The sequence below is a fragment of the Equus przewalskii genome, chromosome 5 (genome assembly GCF_037783145.1).
Source record: "Equus przewalskii isolate Varuska chromosome 5, EquPr2, whole genome shotgun sequence".
NCBI classification, from domain to species: Eukaryota; Metazoa; Chordata; class Mammalia; order Perissodactyla; family Equidae; genus Equus; species Equus przewalskii.
This window is the reverse complement of record NC_091835.1, coordinates 19,953,946-19,972,638: the sequence shown is the minus strand read 5'-3', so window position 1 is coordinate 19,972,638 and position 18,693 is coordinate 19,953,946. Positions and strand designations below refer to the sequence as shown.

The 18,693-nt window shown below is 51.8% G+C and overlaps 1 protein-coding gene across 1 annotated transcript in view; it reads right to left on the bottom strand.

The window, feature by feature from the left end:
- INPP5D (inositol polyphosphate-5-phosphatase D) overlaps positions 1-10,219 on the bottom strand; it is a 123,106-nt gene extending 112,887 nt beyond the window's left edge. The window contains exon 1 of the mRNA XM_070618576.1: positions 8,595-10,219. Within this exon, the coding sequence (XP_070474677.1) occupies positions 8,595-8,728 (134 nt within the window). The 5' untranslated portion in view covers positions 8,729-10,219. The remainder of the gene's footprint in view (positions 1-8,594) is intronic.
- Positions 10,220-18,693: the final 8,474 nt, after the last annotated feature.

Sequence of the window (18,693 nt, the reverse complement as noted above, 5' to 3'; positions counted from 1 at the left end):
GACAATAATACTATACTGTCCCTTTCCACAAGTTGTATTATGGATTTCATGCAATTCCAATCAAAGTCCCAATAGTGCTTTTTCCAACTTGACAAAATTCTTATCTAGTTGACCTGGAAGAATACTTGAAAACAATACACGTGAAAATCCTAAAGTAAAATAGTTTATAAAATTGTGGTAATGCACTTGGTATGATATTGGTGTAAGAAAAGCAGACATCCGTGGAACAGGGTGCACAGGCAAGAAAGAGGCATAGAAAACTTAGCATATGGTAAAAGAGGACTCACAAAGGGAAAGGGATAAATTACTCAGTAAGAGGTTGTGAGAAAGATGGTCACTTGAGACAAAGACACCTAAATCTTAGTCTTAAACCATTCATTAAATTAATTCCAGAGAGATTAAAGTGTTCAATGCTAAAAAAAAAAAAAATCCAAACAAAAAACCAATAACATCTTCATCTGTTTTTGCTAAATTCTGTGCTAAGCACGTGATCTACACTTTTCATTCAATCTGCCCAGCAACACTACTACATTAGTCTTCTCAGCTCTGGTTTTCAGATGAGGAAACCAATGCTCTGCGGAATTAGACAACAAGCCAGAGGTTGCACACACAGAGTCATCCTTAGCCTGAGTCTATACAGCTTCAAAGACCCTGACCCAACCCTCTTGCCTCCCACAGGAAGAGGGGAGAATCGAATTTCTATGCACAGAGGGACTCTCTACACTGAAAAGCAAAGGGGAAAAAAATCACAAAAGAAAAAGATTGTTAGACATTATGAAAATTCCCACTCTCTGAATGTCAAAAAAAATCATAAAGTTGAAAGGCAAACCACAGTGAAAATATTCACAACAAGCGTGATGCAAGGAATTCGTGCAAATAGGTAAGGGAAAAACTGCAGCTTCAAACGAAAAATGGCAAAGAGAATTGAACAGACCATTCACAAAAGAGGAAATTATGAAGGTCCATAATCTACTAACCAAGCTGGCCATGATCACAGTCCAGAAAGGCAGATCAAAATGAGCAGAATCAACCACCTTTCACCTTACAACTTAAAAACTTTTTTTTTTAAATGAAAATATTCAGAATAGGGAGACTGGAATGAGGTGGGCACTCTTGTATTGCTTACCGGAGCATAAATTGGAACAAAATTCCTGGAAAGCAATTTGTCATTCCGTATCAAGAGCCTTAAATACATCCCTATCCTTTGATCCAGTAATTCCACTCCTGAGAATCTATAACCGGAAGTGTCACATTTCTGCACAAAAACCTTCATCACTATCATATTTATAACAACAAAACACTCTTGGTAACTCAAATGTCTGACGAGAGAAGAATCATTTTGTAATTATGGTCCAACATGTATTAGAATTTTGTGCACCCATTAAATATGATATTTAGGGAGAAATTCTAACTAAATGGGAAAATGCTATAGCTGTTAGAAGACACAGCCTAGAACTATGTGGTTTTATTTCTATATATTATGGAAATTTTACATATACATGGAGAGAGAGGGAGAAATAGAGAATGAGGAGATGCACCAACAAATTAACAGATTTATGTTAGTCTCTCAGTGATTGGGAGATTATTTTCTTTCTTTCCACTTCGTGCTCTTTGTCTGTTATACTGAATTCTGTTTTTTTTAAGTTACTTGAAAGAAAGCTGAACTGTTTATCAGAAGATCTTTGTCACTTCTACTTTGCCACTGACGTTTGTGATGGCCTCAGCGAGACTCTCTCTGGAGAGCGGGCTCCTGATTGGCAAGCCAGGGGGAAGGACCGGCTGATCCTTTGGGGTTATTTATAATAACTAATTGAACCTGAAATGTTTGGGTCCTTGTACTTGTTAACAGAATGTTTCTCTAATCAGTGGGGGCAAAGGGAGTGTGAAATGAGCAGGAGAAAGAGGAAGGATCTGGTCCCACAGAGTTACAGGCTTGTTGTCCCCACCTCCCAGGGGTCCTGGGCTGCCTGTGGCCGTCAACACGCAGTCCCCACCTCATGGAGCATGCTGCGCTCTTCCTAGCTTCCTGAGACCTGTGGGCCTTTAGTCCCCTTAGTATCTTGCTCCTCAGTTGGAACCAGTTAGTCACTCTCAAGACGGCCTCCATTTCTTCTCGACTTTGTCTTCACTCTACCTGGTTTTCTTCAGTGGTTCTTCCTGGCATCCGTACCTCTCTCCCTCAGGCCTCCAGGCACTCAGCCCTGACCCCAGCAGCCACCGGCCACTCATGCGTCATTGAGTCCTCTTCCTGCCTCATCTCTTTGAGTACTTCCTCTGAGGAGGCCCCACATGACAGCTCAGTGTCTCCCGGAGGCTCCTGCAGCCTCTAGGAAGTTCCAGAAGTGACACGCTGCCTCTGCTCTCCTTTCTCTTTCTGTGGAATTTCCTTCACAGATGGGTCCTATACTTCTCTGCTTCCAAGACGTCACTACTCACTTGTTAGCTTGTAAAAAATAACGGTCGGCATTTAGTGAGTACTGACCATGTGCCAGCCTTGGGTTATACATGTTGCCCACACTCTCCCATTTTATCCTCTCAATAATTTGATGACAACAACAGAAAGACAACTCAATTTTTTAAGTGGGCAAAGGATATGAATTGACATTTTGCCAAAGAAGATACACAAATGGACAATAAACACATGAAAAGATGTGCAAAAATATTAATCATGAGAGAAGTGTAAATCAAAGTCACAATTAGATGTCACTTCACACCCACTGGGATGGCTATTATCAAAAAGATAATAACAAGTGTTGGTGGGGACGTGGAAAAATTCGAACCCTGAGTCACCACTGATGGCAACGTAAAATGGTGCAGCTGCTGTGGAAAACAGTTTGGCGGTTCCACAAAAAGTTAAACATAGGATTACCACGTGACCCAGCAGTTCCGCCCGAGACAGTTGAAAATATACGTCCATGTAAAACTTGTACATGAATGTTCATAGCAGCATTACTCATAATAGCCCAAACGTGGAAATAACCCAAATGCCCATCACTGATGAATGGAGAAATAAAATGTGGTGTATCCATACCATGGGCTACGATTTAGCCATAAAAAGGAACGATTCATGCCACAACATGGGTGACCCTCGAAAGCATTATACCAGGTGAAAGATGCCAGACACAAACACCACATATTGTATGCTTTCATTTATATGAAATACGCAGAGTGGGCAAATCTATAGAGACAGAAAGTAGATTAGTGGTTGCCAAGGGGTGGAGGAGGGGGAACAGGAAGTGAGTACTAATGGGTACAGGGTTTCTTTTGGGGATGATGAAAATGTTCTGGAATTAGATAGTGGTGATGGTTGCACAACATTGTGAATGTACTAAACACCACCGAATTGTACACTGTGCAAAGGGTGATTTTACAGGATGTGAGTTATACCTCAATAAAAAAAATTAACCCAACGAGCGGGCATTTCACCAATGAGGATGTTGGGTGGGCACAGGGAGGTTCACATCTTGCAAATACTAGAACTCACATCAGTTCTGATCAACCACACAAGGCTTGCCTCTAAGGACTGAGTCACATGGCGTCAATTAGGGAGGGGAGAGCAGACGTCCTCCATCGCTGGGGCAGAGAGGAAGGCCTGGGGGAGCACCACGTCTCATCGCGATGTTTGGGTTCACACGCCAGGAGACGGGACCATTCCATGGAGAAGCACTGATGGCCGGCCGCAGGTAAATTCAACCTGTCAGGTAGCGAAGCTTGCAAAACACACCAAAGCTGGAGCCTACCCTGGTTCTGGATGGATTGCTCTGGGGCACTGGGCATGGGCACCAAAAACCTGGAGACACTCAGCTTTAGCACCGTGGTTCTGAGTCACTTCACACAGAAGACACCATCAGTCAGTTAAATACATAGGCCTTCCTGGGCACACCGCTCCCTCCTGGTCTTGCACACACAAAGGAAACTCCAAAGAATTGACCTGGGACAACCTCTTACGTAAACTGGATTTCAGAAGCCCATGATACTCCTGGCTACTGTCTGTGCCAGCGTTTTTCCACATTTTCTGTCAATACTAGATACGAAAAACAGCGCTTTTCTGTGCATTTGCCCAAAAGTAATGAATGAGCAGGGTAAACTTTACTGAAACTTTGAAAGAGCACTGGAGGAAGCAGGGTTATGTCACACCCATTCGTACCACAGTCACTGGCTTTACACCTCTCCTGTCCTTCTTTGTGACTCCATCACCAGGGGTCTCGTCTCAAGGCCTCCTGACCCCACACATACCCAGGCTTGCTGGCTCTTCTCTCTTTGTGCCTCCCAAGAACAGCATGAGTTCAAGTCCCGGCCCTGCCACTGTTCGTCCTGTAAACGTGGCATGTTACCCAACTTCTCTGGGCCTCGCTTTCCTCTTCTGTAAAGTGGAGGAACAATAATACTTCCTCCAAAGGCCATTGTGGACCATGAGTTAATATGAGTGAAGAGCCTAGAACGGTGCCTGGCACACAGTAAGACCTTTATAAGTCTTTTGCTATTATTTTTAGGCAGAAGAGGTTAGCAACCACCTTTTGTTAGCAGAGCAAAGCTTGGGGCCTGCTCTACCTCAAGTGCTGTCACACTCTTTCTTCCCAAGTAGAATGCCTTCTCAGAGGGGACTTTTGGTGACTAAATGTCCTTCTTGTGCTTCTTCATCTTTCTGGCTGTGCTGACAAGGTCACCAAGTCCAGGCTGCCTGGTATACTGTCCCCGGCAAGGAGACTGTTCCAGACACTGTAGGTGGGCCTGGGCAGCTCATGGAAGGCCATGTGCTGGGGGAGACCAACACTGCCTCCCTCCCACAGCTGGCTGGACCAGGCGCTGGTTTCTGAGCCAAAGGCAGCCCACGCCTGCCCCCTCCCTCATGAGGGAAGCCGACTGTCTCCAGTGTGGTTTGGTAGGAACACCACCCAGCTGGGCAGCTCCATATTGGATGGTGGCTGACGGCCCCAGTCATATGTAGGCTCTCTCGGGGCCTGGGTTTCCTTACAGAGAGGGCATCCCCTACATGCTGGGCTATGGTTCTAGTTCTGCCCGGGTATGGGAAAGCCGGCCCCTGCTGACCCATGGCCCCTTGCATGGATGGACCCCCATCCCCAAAGGCATATCTCTTCTCTGCAGCACAAAGCCCCTGATGGTTGTGCTGGCCCCTACGTGGAAGTACAGTCCTGGCAAGAGAGGAGGGAAAGGGCTTGATGGCCTCTTAGCATCCTCCATCCAAGATGGGCTGGACGTCCCCCTCAAGGTGCCCCCGTGGACCCCCTACAGCAGAGCCGACTCTGCTGGTGGGTTTGAGGGGGGCCAGGTAAGCATGACATAGGCCCTATCCCAAAGAGCTCACTGTCCCTCGTGTTCTCAAGTCCTTTGCCACAAGTTGGCAGAGCTGGAAACCTTGTGGTCAGCTGCCTGGGTTCTTCCCCTGCCAGCTCTCTATGCCCTGAGGTCGGTCTGCGGGGTCCCCCTAAATTGTGGCTTTCTGCGTTGCTGAGGAGAGACCTGAGCTTTCCCACCCTGTGGCGTCGGCGGGGCTGACCTCTGGAGAGGAAATGCGGGTTTCCTAGGGGTGGAGGTGCGTTCTCAAGTCACGTGGGCGGCGCCACTCTGAGCCCTTGTGTTCGAGCCTCCCTCGCTCCCCTCCCTAGTTCCATTTAAATAGTCAAATCCCGTCCTCCTCCTCAGTAGGAAGGCCCGATGGAGCTGCGCTCAGTTCCTGGAGCTCCAAACACACCTGCCTAAACCAGCAGTTGGAGGTCCCCCACTGTCCCCTCACTCACCCGGGGTGCCTGGGAAGAGGCTCCAGCCCACTGGGGCCCAGGCAGGGTGAGATCTGGGCACCCCGGGCCAAAAGGTATTTTTCGGTATGGATATTTCTAGAGCCGGGGGCCAGTCTCCGCGGCTTCCTTCTGCAGTCCTGGCTCCCTTTTTAGAGCAGGGTCATTAAAAGGTCCTGGCCCCACAGCTGCACCACGCAGGGGCCCTGAGCTCTCGGCTGACTTCCAGAGAGACAGAAGAGGGGACTTTCAGAGGCCTGTCGCTTCTGAAACTGAGGATAGCCCGGCAGTGCTTCACCCCGTCAGGGTCCCCACCGCCAGGCTGTAGATCAGGACAGTGTGGCGCATTCCCCAGTTCACAGGGGACACAGAAAACCGAGGATGGTGGAGACTGTCTCTTAGGAAGTTAAATCTATGTGATTTAAAGGACTGGCTTTTTTTTTTCTAAAGGAGTATGTCCTTCCTGTCTTTTTAGTGTTAAAGGATGCTTTCTTTCACGAAATGAGCCGTTGGAAGGTGGTAGCTGGTTGTCTTTCATTTAGTTAGTTTTTACTTTTTATGTTTCTTTAACTAGCAAAATTAAGGATGGTGGCAGGAGGGGGTCTCCCGGGTTTTTGGAATGGTTGGTGGTCCATGGTATCCCATGACCCACAGTGGCTCCTGATCCTACAGGAAGGGTGGCTTCCCCCACAGAGTGGAGGAGAAAGGGGAGCCCAGGGTGAGGGTCTGGCTGAGGGGAGGGGCTCCCCAAGAAGGGCTCTAAGACCTGGTGGTGGGGCCAAAGTGGTCTCGGGGATGAGAGACTGAGGAGACGTCCAGGCCCGGGCTAAGAGGGTGGTGGACATCTGTGCGCACCATCCCTAAGGTGCAGACCCCTCCCATCTGCCGAGGCTCTGAGAGCGACTCAGTGCAGACGAGGGGAGGGGAGGAGAGATGGAGGAATGAATACTGGAAACCAGGCCTGGGTCCCCATTGGTCACCAGCCAGCAGGGCAGTGTGGACAAAGACCTTGACCTCTCAGGACTCTGTCTGCTCACCTGCAAAGGCAGAAGCTGTCGGCCTAGAGGTTCCCCAGGCCTCTTCCAGCTCTGCCTCTGGCTTGCCGTGATGCTGCCGGTTTGGAGTCAGAGAGACCCACGTTCCGCGACTGCAGCCTGGGCATGGCCACAGTGCCCTGGTCAAAGGGCTGCTGTGAAGGTTAGCGAGCTGGAACCAGGGAGCTCTCAGCACACAGAAAACACCCAACTGGATCAGCCCTCCACCAAGGTCCCGCCGGGACAGGAGAGAAATCCACATGGGCTGACTAGAGTCGGATTGAAATCTCCCCACTGTTTCTAAGGCCCTGTTGGCGGGTCCCCATGGGGGCAGTGCCTGCTGGGAAGTCTGGGCTTATGTCGCTTGCCCTGAGCGTGAGAGTGGGGGGCACAGGAAGCCGACCTAGGGAGATTGGGCTCCTGACGAAGTCAGACCTCAGACCGGTTGGCCAACTGCGAGCCTGAGTTGTTTTCTAGATGCTCCCAGCTGGTTCTTGTAAACACCCTGGCTTCTCTTGCTGTGACCCGGAACCTACGTTCACACCCAGCTTGACAAGGGCAGGAGTGGGGTGGCAGAGTCTTGTCTGGGTGCAGCCTCTGGGGGAAGAAGGCCTTGGTTTTGACTGTCATCGCTCGCTTAACCTGTCTGAACCTCAGTTTCCTCATCTGCAAAGTGGGGCAATAACAGGACCTGCCCTTCAGGCTGTCGTGAAGATGAAAGAGGATAACATAGGACAGATGCTTAGGGTCAATTCTCAAAACAGGTCTGTATTCAGTGACCCGCCTCCGCTCCTGCCTGGACAGGGCAGGGCCCTGCCTGCTCCGGGGGACCTTCCTGCAGGCCCAGGGCGGCTACCTCAGAGGTGCAGCTGGACACACCGTTCCCCAATGGCGCCCTGGCACTGCCCGAGGCCCGAGGGGGAATGGATCAGGCTGCAGGGATGACGGCCTCCTTCGGACATCGGTCAAGAAGGCTGTTTGAAAAAGGAACCTTCAGCAAGCGGCTGGTTCCTCGGTTGTTAGGACAACCGGTGCATTCAGCAACACCTCTGAGCCCGGGAGCAGGGGGCGTCGATGGTGGCAGAGGCCCAAAGGGGAGGGGACGCAGCTGAGTGCCAAGGCGGGGAGAGAAGAGGCTCTCGCTGTCGGTGATGGTGACTTCCTCTGCTCTCAGGGCCTGAATGCAACTTCTGGGTGAACTGAAAGTCCTCTCTTGAGTGAACACTCCCCATATTCGTTGCTCCCCAAATGATAGCTTCCTCTAAGGGCCCTAAGCCTGGGCACAGGACGGGTCTCCTTTTGTCACATCTGCTCTTCCATGAGGGTTTCCAAACTAGACGTCTTTCACCGACACCCGAGCTGACCGAGCCGCTTTCCAACACACCCACCACCACTTCACCCTGGTGGGCCCCAGCCCTGAGCTTCTGCCGACCTCAGAGAGCCCCAACCCCCTTCTCCTGGCCCCCAGAACCCCAGGAAAGCCCCCGGCACTGTGGCTCACGGGCAGCTGGGGTGTGCGACCAGGCCCCAGGGTGGCTCTGGAGGGCTCCACCACTGCAAAACCCAAACGCCAAGGCCAGCGGGTCCACAATGGGCCCCAGCTGGACCCACCAACAACCCCAGGGAGTGTGCGAGTCAGAGCACTCCAGCTCATGACATGAAAACAACCCATCCCAGTGCCAGGCCCCTGGTTAAGCCCCCGGCTGGCGTCCTGTTTCCCTAGTGGCACCTCCATCATCTCTGTGCCTGGACAGGAGAGGTTGGGCCGGGGGTGGAGGGGCCGGGTGGGGACCACTGTACTTACAGCACGCACAGCGCATACGCCCGGGAGATGGACTCGCTGGCCCGCACGAGGAAACTCCCGTCCTTGCCCGTCCTGGAGAGCAGCTCCTCAGCCTTAGAGCGGGTGATGTTGCCATGGTTCCAGCAGGGGACCATGGTGGCCGTGGGCCTCCTAGGGCCGGGGTGGCAGCCACCCCCAGGACCGACGTGCCACTGAGGGCCTCTGAGGCCCCTGCTCGGCAACCTGGATGTGCCGTCTGTCCCCAGTTGGTTGGCCCGGCTGCTGCCACCAGCTCACTGACCGACTTCCTGTTTCAGCACTCAACGAGGGAAAGGAAACGAGCTGCAGAGAACTTCCTCATTGCAGAGCCCAAGCGAGAGAGAGAGAGCCGGCTGGTCCTCCACCTTCCCACCCCGCCCACCCCCTGCCCGCTGCCCCCTCCCCGGCCTCTCCCGCCCTTTCTCTTTCCTTTAATGGGTCTCAGTCCCCAGAGGGCCAAACGTCAGCTGGGGAACTGTCCGCCCCTTTGGCATCAGGAGGCTCATGGCTGACTTCTGAAATGTGGCCTAGCAGCCGTGGACGGGCCAAAGCAGTGGCCATTCCGGGGCCTGTCCCGATGCCCACAGGGGATGGCCCCACCCTGGACAGACTCTGCCCTTCTGCTCCACCCCAGGGCTTTTCAACTCTCCTCCCCGGCCCTCTGTCTAAAATACCCAGAGAACAGGGGCTCACACAGCAGACCCTTCTGCGTGAGGACAAGGCCGACCCCCAGGACAGAGCCAGGCTGAGGGGCAGGGGTAAAGTCGAGCCCCCTCCCCATACTGGAGACTCATAGCCATCCAGACACCACGCAGCCCTGGGAGCTGGGAAGACCTGGGTGACACCACCCGAGGGCTCCGAGGGCCCAGGTGACAGCTCTGTGACACCTTTATACTCATCCTCATGGGAGCGTGAATGTGGGCTGGGTTTTCCTCTCTGGGTCTTTCCAGGACACTCGGGAAGCCCACACTTCCCCACGGGCAAGCAGGCCCCCTGGCCAAGGGTGATGTTGCTTCCTGCATCCTACTTCTCAGCAGAGGTGGGGTGGCCAGTGGGCCTGCGCCTCCTCCGAGGCTGAGCATGGCCGTGCTTGCCCACGGCTCAAGGGGGAGCTGCCTCCCACGGGCCACCATCCAGGATCAGCACATTCTGAGGGCTCCAAAGTGGATGCCCACCCTCTTTGGATCCCAGACCGAGTGCTCTCCGTCTTTGGGTCAGGCCCAGCAGGGTGAAGGGGCAAGTGCTGACCTGTTGCACAAGGAGTGGCCCCCCAGTCCCCCATCCAGGCCTCGCCTCCCAGATTGGACAGCGGAACCCCCTCCAGGGGCCTGAGCCAGGCAAGCCTCCATGGGAACCCAGCTCCTCTGCATTCTTCTTCTCCAGGCTTCTTCTCTCTCTGAGCTGCGGTTTCCTTTTCTCCACCTTGAGGAAAGTTGCCCCTAAAGATGCTCATCTGTGCAGGGAGCCCAGCACCTCCCACTGCAGCAGCACATGCAGCAGGTGATTCTGAGCCAGCAAAGTGCTCTCATCCTGGCGGACTGACCGCAACCCGCTTCTGAGGACAAGAGCAGAGAGGCCCGGCTTCAGGCCTTCTCTGGGCTCCAAGTGAAGTTCCCTTCCGTAACTCAAGCCCTTTTGGTAACTCCCCTGTCCACACCCCCACTTCCCAAAGCCAGTTCCTCCCCAGGCTGCTCTGAGCTTCCTCTCCCCTGATGACTGTCCCCTCCCCTGACTCCTCCCACTGGCCCCAAGGGCTAAACTCCCAAACCTTCAGCAAATATGAATCAAGGGCCCTCTGGGCAGGCCCTGACCTAGATGTGGGGACACGGGTGGGTCTAAGAGCTGGCCTCCATACTCTGGCCTTCCCGAAGCCAGCTGGGCCCTGGGGATGCAGATGCCCCAGCAGCCGCCGTGGAGGCCTCTCTTTCCCTTGTCCCCACCTCAGCTCCATGTCGTGCCCACACTCCCATCATATACTTTGCACCCTTCTCCTCGCTTCCCTGCAGATCTCCACCAACTTCCGCATTGCTCTCCGCCTCCAAGTCCCCTGGTCTCTCTAGAGTCCACCAGAAGGAGCCTGGTACTTGACCAGCTCATCCCTAGCGACCCTCCACCACGTCCAGGACTCTCCCACTTGTTCCTGTCTTCCCGCACACTCTCCAGCTTCCCACCCTCCTTCTCCCACACCTCTGTTCCACTGAGTCCTACATCTCAGCAGAGTCGAGGGGAGGGCGGGAGGCAGCGAGACTGTCCTTGCCATCTGACTCCAGTGTGATTTCCCTTTGATGCACACAACACACACATGATACACACAACACACATGACACATACATGACACACACACACAACACAAACGTTTCCCTAATTCTTAAGGCCCATTCCATCTTCCTTTCCTTCCCAACCCAACTGCCTGAACCATCTGACATGGTCCGCTTCCTTGTGCCCCTGCCCTTCTGCCCCCGCCCTTCTGCCCCCCACATTCAGAAAACCCCAACATCTAGGTCAGGGCTGCCCTTATGGTGGTGTCTGGGGCCTGGGTAAATATTTTTTGTAGGGCCCCGTCTATATAAACAATTTAATTAAAAATGGTATTATGAAATTCATGGCCCCATGGGAGGTATAGTGATTTATCAATGAAGATTTAGAATAATGGACAGACAGGAGGTAATTATGTATATGTTCAACGTCCCATCAGCACACTTGAAGAGTCTTCGCGATGTCCAGGTCCTCTCGATGTCCAGGTCCTCTCTTCCTGTTCAGGTCCCGTTGATTGTCAAATGACCATTCCTGGTTGATGTCGCATCTTGTACAGCGAGAGGAGGGCAGCCATGCTGCTTTAGTCAGGACGCTGTGGCTCTTCAGAACTGGGTCATTTTGACAACACATAGATCTTCTTCTTGCTTCTGTGTTTCCTATTCCCATTTGTTTATCGCTAGTTACATCTTTACCAGTAACACTGCTTCATCCCTGTGCCGCCCGCGTACACTGGTCTCCAGCGATTCCCTCTGAGGTTGTTCCTTTGCTTTGTTGATAACCGCAAATGCCTATCTTATCCAGAGCATGCAGGAAAATGTTAACGACAATTCATTTTCTGGTCATGTTAATGCTACTGTTCTGAATTTTATAGCATGAAGGTAGAACAACACATCTTCCAACCATCTGCTCTTGAACTTTTAGGCTGTAATCACCACATCCCTGTATTGTGATCTCTTCCAATGATGACGGCACCCCTGCCCTCCACAGCCCCCTTCTCAAAGAATATCCATGCCGCACCTGGCATGATTAAGAGCATCCTGGAGAACTCGACCTCAGTTGACTGGAGGAGCTCATAAGTGTTGTAGGGCAATGGTCTCCAGAGCCATTGGAGGACTCGACAGTGCCTGATACCCACACGGGAGCTTCCAGAGGGGATGGAGTGACTGTCCAGGTGCTGTTGGCGGGGAGGCAGAAGGTAAAGGACGTCTGCCACCTTCCCTGTCACCCTCAGTGCTATTGAACGGAGGCACCACCGTGGGTAGAGCACTGTAGGTGAACGCGACCGGTAGGCCCTCACATGGTGTGGTCAAGGATTGGCCATGGACCATTCACAGCCCAGAGCCCTCAACTCGTCTCATATCTGACATAAGAGTCATCCCATATCAGGATCTCAGCATCATTCTAGAGGCCCAAATTTGTGCCATCGCACAAAAGAAATACCACACTGGTCAGAAGGAGTGACCTGCTCCCCAGGGGGCTCCCTTGAGCTACACCTAGCCATGGGCCTCCAGAAAGATCCCAAAGGCTTGAGTCTCAGAGCTCCTTGGGGCATCTGGTCAATCCTACATGTAGGACAGAGGGTTGGAAAGCAGCTGAAGAGGAAAAGTGTGGTCAGGGCTTATGTGGGCCCAGGACCAGGCTGGGGCACCCCATCCAACTGCACTGCCAGCCCTGGTCAATCCCAAGCACTGGAGGGGGCTTGGAAATTTTCTAGGAAGTCAGGGCAGTGAGCAGCATCAGGGTGGTCTGGCAGGTACCGGGTCATGGGCACTTGGCCATCTCTAGAAGCTCTGGGAAGAACAGACAAAACCTCAGTGTTGAAGAAATGAGCTTACATGGCAGGCACCAAGGCATAGGAGGGATTCTGTTTCTGAAAACTCATGTCAGGTCAGGTCCCAGGGACAGACTAGAACTTTCCATCTGAGCCCCAGGACAGCATCAGGGTAGGCTAGGAGAGAGGTATAATTCGGACCACGATTAAGACACTCGTCCAGGGTCCTTCCACCCTGGACAGGAAGCAGAGGGGTCTGAGAAGGGGCTGAGCTGGGAGATGGACCGTGAAGTCCCGGCTGCAGGGACGAGGGGTGGGGGAGGAGGTAGAGATGCAGAGTTACTCCACACATGACCGGGCAGTATTTCTGAGTATTAATCATCATGCTTCCCTCCCCGTCCTGTGCTCACTGAAGCCCTTTACTGTACCCCAGGGCTCCCCACTCCCTACCAGCCTGGACAGACAGGTGAGTGTCCCCCACTGGTTCCTACAGAGCCGGGAGGATGAAAGTGGTAACACTGAGTCCCCGAAAGCAAAGGAAGCTGTGATAGTCAATTTTGTGTATCTACTTGGCTGGGCCACAGAATCCAGATATTTGGTCAAGCATTACTCTAGACGTTTCTATGAAGACATTTTTAGGTGTGGTTAGCATTTCAACCAGTAGACTCTGAGTGAAGAAGATTACCTTCCATGTTGTGGGCTGGCCTCACCCAATCAGTTGAAAACCTTAACAGAAAAAGACTGAGGTTCCCAAAGAAGAGGGAATTCACTCTGCAGATGGCTTTCAGACTCCAACTGCAGCATCGACTCCTCCGTGGGTCTCCAGCCTGCCAGCCCATCCTGCAGGTTTTTGACTTGCCAGCCTCCAAATCACATGAACCAATTCCCTAAAATAAATCTCTCTCTCTCTCTCTGTCTATATATATACACATTCTATTGGCACTACTTCTCTGCAGAACTCTGACTAATACAGAAGGAAATACTGGACTATGAAGTTCGGAAGCTGCTCACTGGCGGGTATAAACAGAAGTGAACTTCCCTCACCTCCAGACCTGATAAAAAGGTATCTTGAGCTGGAGAAGGGGATGGGGTGGCCACTCACAGAGGACCAGCGGAGGACCAGGAGGCCTGAGCCTCCCGTGATCCAGCACCATCCTTCCCAGTGCCAGGGGGCCCAGGGCAAGTGGGCCAGACCTCCATCAGGAAGGAGTGACAGGCTCCTCTGTCCTGAGAATGTACCCTGCCCCCACTGCCACCCCCCGCAATCAAAGCCAAAGATGCTTACTGTTGACGCGGGGGGAGGGAGGGGTCCCAGTCTCTGATCAGATCTGCCCAGCTGGAGATCTCCTGCAGAGCTGGGGCGCCTCCAAACATAACCAGGATCATACCTCCTGACCCTCAGCCAGGAAGGAAGGGCTCCTCCCTCTTCAGCCCCGTCTCTCCCAGCCTACCCTCCTCAGTTTCTTTTGAGGTTCCATCAGGATGCCTGGCACCACCTGCCTGCCTTCTCCTCACGGGGAGTCTGGGCTCCACTTCTGCTGCGGGTGTCTTCAAGGTGGCCTTTCCAGATCCTCTCCCCCGACCGCTCAGACACACGTTTGGTTCAGTGGGCCTCTGCACGCTTGGCTGGGCTCCTCACAGGCCCACGAGCCTGAGGCCTCCCAGGGCCTGGGGCATCCTGAGAGGTGGGACACCAGGTCTTAGCACACAGCACGGTTCACCCTCTTTCCTCCTGACGTCTCTGATCACTCTGTTCCAGAGCTGTAATGACCCTGAATGACACACCCAGGAGCGAGGCGGGGGCCAGCTCTGCCACAAATATCTCACGTCTGAATCTCAGCTTGAGTCTCTCTGAAGGAGGTAGTAACACCTCCGCCGAGGGGCGGGTCTGAAGTTAGGGAAGGTGCCCCGCGCCCGGTGAGGGCTCTGGACTGGGCGGGTCCGACTGGTGCCGGAAGGGTGGGGCCTCGGTGGGCTCCAGCAGCCAGCGGCGTCAGACCCTCGACATTGGTTTAACAATCCCGGTTTGAAAGACAACAGGATTCTGCAAAAGCGCTGTTCACCTGCGACTAAAAATAACCAGAATGGGTCAGCTTCCGAGCCGGTGATTTCCCGCCACCAGGGGGAGCCTCGAACTCTGGCCTCCATCATTGAGTCGGCGTTGTCACTTTCCAAGAGCCCAACTCTCCTGTGCCCACAGTAGCAACGCCCACAGGGACGGAGGCGATTTCCCAAGGCGTCCAAGGGCCCACGGAGTCCATGACTGTGCTCAAGGATGCCCGTGAATACCAAAGACCCGGCAGCGAGCGGCTCTCCCCTTCACCGAAGATGCTGGAAACTCGAATGGGCTTGAACTGCAACAAGGAGAATTCGGCTTGACTTTGGAAAGAATCGAGTAAGGAAGAATCGCATCTACAAAAGTAACTTGTGTCTCTTTCCGATATTTTTAAGGGCACGGGAAAATATTCGTAATACAATGGCAAGTTAAAAAAAGAAAAAAAAATCAAGAGAGAGATTGGAGATGTTGAGTCCAACTATGGAAAAAACTTTCTCTCAGGAAATCATTGAACATGAAGAGTGCTGAGTTAGGTGGCATATCCACGAGCAATCTTTTTTCTTCCTTCTATATTCCCAGATCTCCTTTACAACCACACACTACTTTTTTACAATAAAAATTAAATAAATAAAAAGACAACCCCAGTTCCAGAAGGTGTTTGTGAAATCCTGGAGGCTTTATGTGGAGAGCTGGTTGCATGCATTCCAGGAGACACCTCCCTTGGCGCCCGCCCCTCAGGACTCATAAGGAAGAGACTGACTCTTTCTCTTTAACCTTTTTTGTTTTTTGTAATTGAAAAGTAGTACATGCACATAGCAAAAATTCAAGCAACACAATGAAAATAAAGTTTTCCTGCCAGCCCAGACCCCATTCCCTTTGTCCCAGGGCCAGCATCTTGTGCTTTCTTGCAAAACTTTCTGTGCATGTGTAACATATTTTTGCAAGGCCTCTTTTCTTTTTCACTCTGTTGTACAGCTTGCTTTTTTCACTTAGTATTTCTGAGCATTTCCTGGAGCTTTTTTGTAACTACCACATTCTTTTTAAAGCCAGCATGCTATCGCGTGCCATAGTGCAGCGCATTGAACCAAACTCCTTCTGATGGACACTTAGATTGTTTCCGGTGCTTGCTGTTATAAACCACGCCACAATGCACACACTAGCCGTGTGTCTTTGGGCCCCGTGCAGTCAGTGTATCTGCAAGATAAATCCTAGAAGAGCAACTAGGAGTCAAAAGTTTGTGCATTTTTAGTTTTGACCGATTCCGCCATCTTGTCTTCTAAAGTGGTTACACCAATTGCTTATACCCACTGTGTATAGGAATCAGGGCTCACGATTTCCTTCAGCCCAGAGGGACAATTCTGGAGTGTCCCACTTTAGGAAAGTGACATGGATGAAAATCCTGCTTATGAAATAGGTTTTTAAAAAGCAGGCCTAGCTCACTCGTGTTACAAAAGGATTCTTGACTTTCATCACAGTGTTCATTTAAAAATGAGCTGTCCCCTTATATTTATATGATTTGAATTTTTAAAAAAACGTATACATTCCCTTTCCAAGAAAACTGCCTGGGCGTGTTTCCTGGGCTGAACATGAAAACGTGAAGAGGCTGGCCCGCTGGCCTCGGAGGAGGTCTGTGAAGCTTTGCATCTTGCTTGTACCAAGCCCACACCTGGTGTGTAAAGCGAGGCTCTGGGATAGCCCCCACGTACCTGTGTTGTCATAGCAACCGCCCCCTCCTGACTGTCTTCCCCTTGGGTCAGATTTGCCAAACTCTGGAGACAGCAACTCTCCAGCCCCAAGCCAAGCCCTCAGCCACCCACCGCCTGCTGCTGACACGTGCCACACTGCCCAGGCTCCTGCACCACCTCCAGCCTCAGTTCTGGCCCCGGACCCTTCCCAAGCCTGAATCACGACAACTCTCCCTTGGCAGGGCCTGTTACTGCGTTTCCTAAATGCATTTTCTGCCAACAGCCACTCGCTTTCCGAGGCAATTGCGTGTCAACTGCTTCCCAGCTTCTTATTCTGCTCCTCTTCCTCTTTGCTCTCAACAGCCAGCGGCTTTCTTAACTGATGTACCAAAACCATAAACCAAGGAAGCCCACCCTGTAGGTTCCAGCCTCATTCCCACCAGAATCTTGCGACTTCTTCCTCCTGCGTGGCTGCCCCTGGGTCTCAGGAAGCCCCAGGTTTTCCTGACTACATCCTTGCCGTTGGATCGGCTCCTAAAACTGCATGAAAGTCACCTCTGAAATGCCCCTCCACCCCTGCTCTTCCTTCCACCATCCCTGCCACCCTCTGCTCCCACTGCATCCCCTCTTCCAGGCTGCCGGAAGCACAGGCTTTTTCTATTACTCTTGCTGAATATCGAATATTGTCCCTCCTCTTTGAGCCCCCGGAGCCCCCACGACTGTTGCCGGCTCTTCTCTCAGAGCGTTTTCCTGTCATCAATTGCAGTGTCTTTTATGCACCTCTCTCATCTTCTCATCAGATTATCACATTCTCGAGAGTCCACATTTGTCTTTTCATCCCTCACGGCTGTAGCATCGGCCCACACGCCATGTAGTAGGTATCTCAGTCAGCTCAGACTGCCACAACAAAATAGCACAGACGGGGCGTCTTCAACGACAGCCATTTATTTCCTCGCAGTTCTGGAGGGTCCAAGATCAGGGGGCAGCAGGGGCGGGTCCTGGTGAGGGCCCTCTTCCTGCCTGGAGACGGCCGCCTTCTCCTGTGTCCTCCCATGGCCCTGCCTCAGTACATGCACGTGGAGAGAGACGTCTCTTCCTCCTCTTATAAGGCCGCCAGCCCTATAGGATTAGGACCCCACCCTTATGATCTCATTTAATCTTAATTACCTCCTAAAAACCCTATCTCCAAATACAGTCACATTAGGGGTTAGGGTTTGAACATGTGGATTTAGAGGGAAACAATTCAGTCCATAGCAGTACTCTAATACTTGCTAAATTATGACAATAGCTAATGTCTATCACCTACTATGTGTAAGACATTGTGCTAAGCTCTCAGCATGAATTACCTCACTCATGATACCCCATAACATATGTCTTATTATTATCCCCATTTTGTTTGTTGGTTGGTGCCATTAAGTGGATTCTGACTCCCAGTGACCCTGTGGACAGTAGAGCGGAAGGAACCCTGTCCAGTCTTTTGGTGACATCCGCTCACCTTCTGGTGCCGTATCAGACAACAGTCTGCTGCTATTCCTAGGGTTTTCTTGGCCAGTTTTGTTGGAAGTGGGTGGCCAGGTCCTTCTTCCTAGTCTGTCTAGTCTGGAAGCTCCACTGAAGCCTGTCCACCTTGGGTGACACTGCTGGTATTTGAAATACATGTGGTATAGCTTTCAGCATCACAGCAACACGCAACCACTACAGTATGAGAACTGACAGACAGGTGGTGTGGTTCCCTGACCAGGAAACAAGCCCAGACCCAGGTGGTGAGAGTGCCGAATCTTAACCTAGACCACAGTGCTGGCTATTGCCAGGGCTCCGGAGAAATTGAGACCCAGAGAGGTTAAATAATTCATCTGCAAGTTAGTGACAGATCTGAGATTCTAGCTCATGTCTGCTTGATCTTATAACCATTGTAGGGGAGGAAGACATTTCCTCTCCCCACTGTGGGTTCTTCTGGCCGGAGAATGAATTAAATTCACGTGAGACAGAATAACAGGAGAAAATTAAACAAAGCTTTATAACATGTATACATGGGAGAGGTCAGGCAAGCTGAGCAACTTGCCAAAATGGCTGAAGCCACCACCTTAAATACCATCTTCAGCTAACAACAAAGGAGGATGTTGGGGGTGGAGGGGGAGTCGATCCTGGGAGATTACCACACAAGTACAGTAAACAAATGCATATTTAAGTCCTTGCCTTTGGCATTGATAAAGAGTTTCTAGAGATAAGTTCATCCCCCCTTCTTCCTGGTACAGAGAGGGAGACACCTTTACAGATGGAGATTTCCTTTACAATGTAAACGTCTCTTAACAA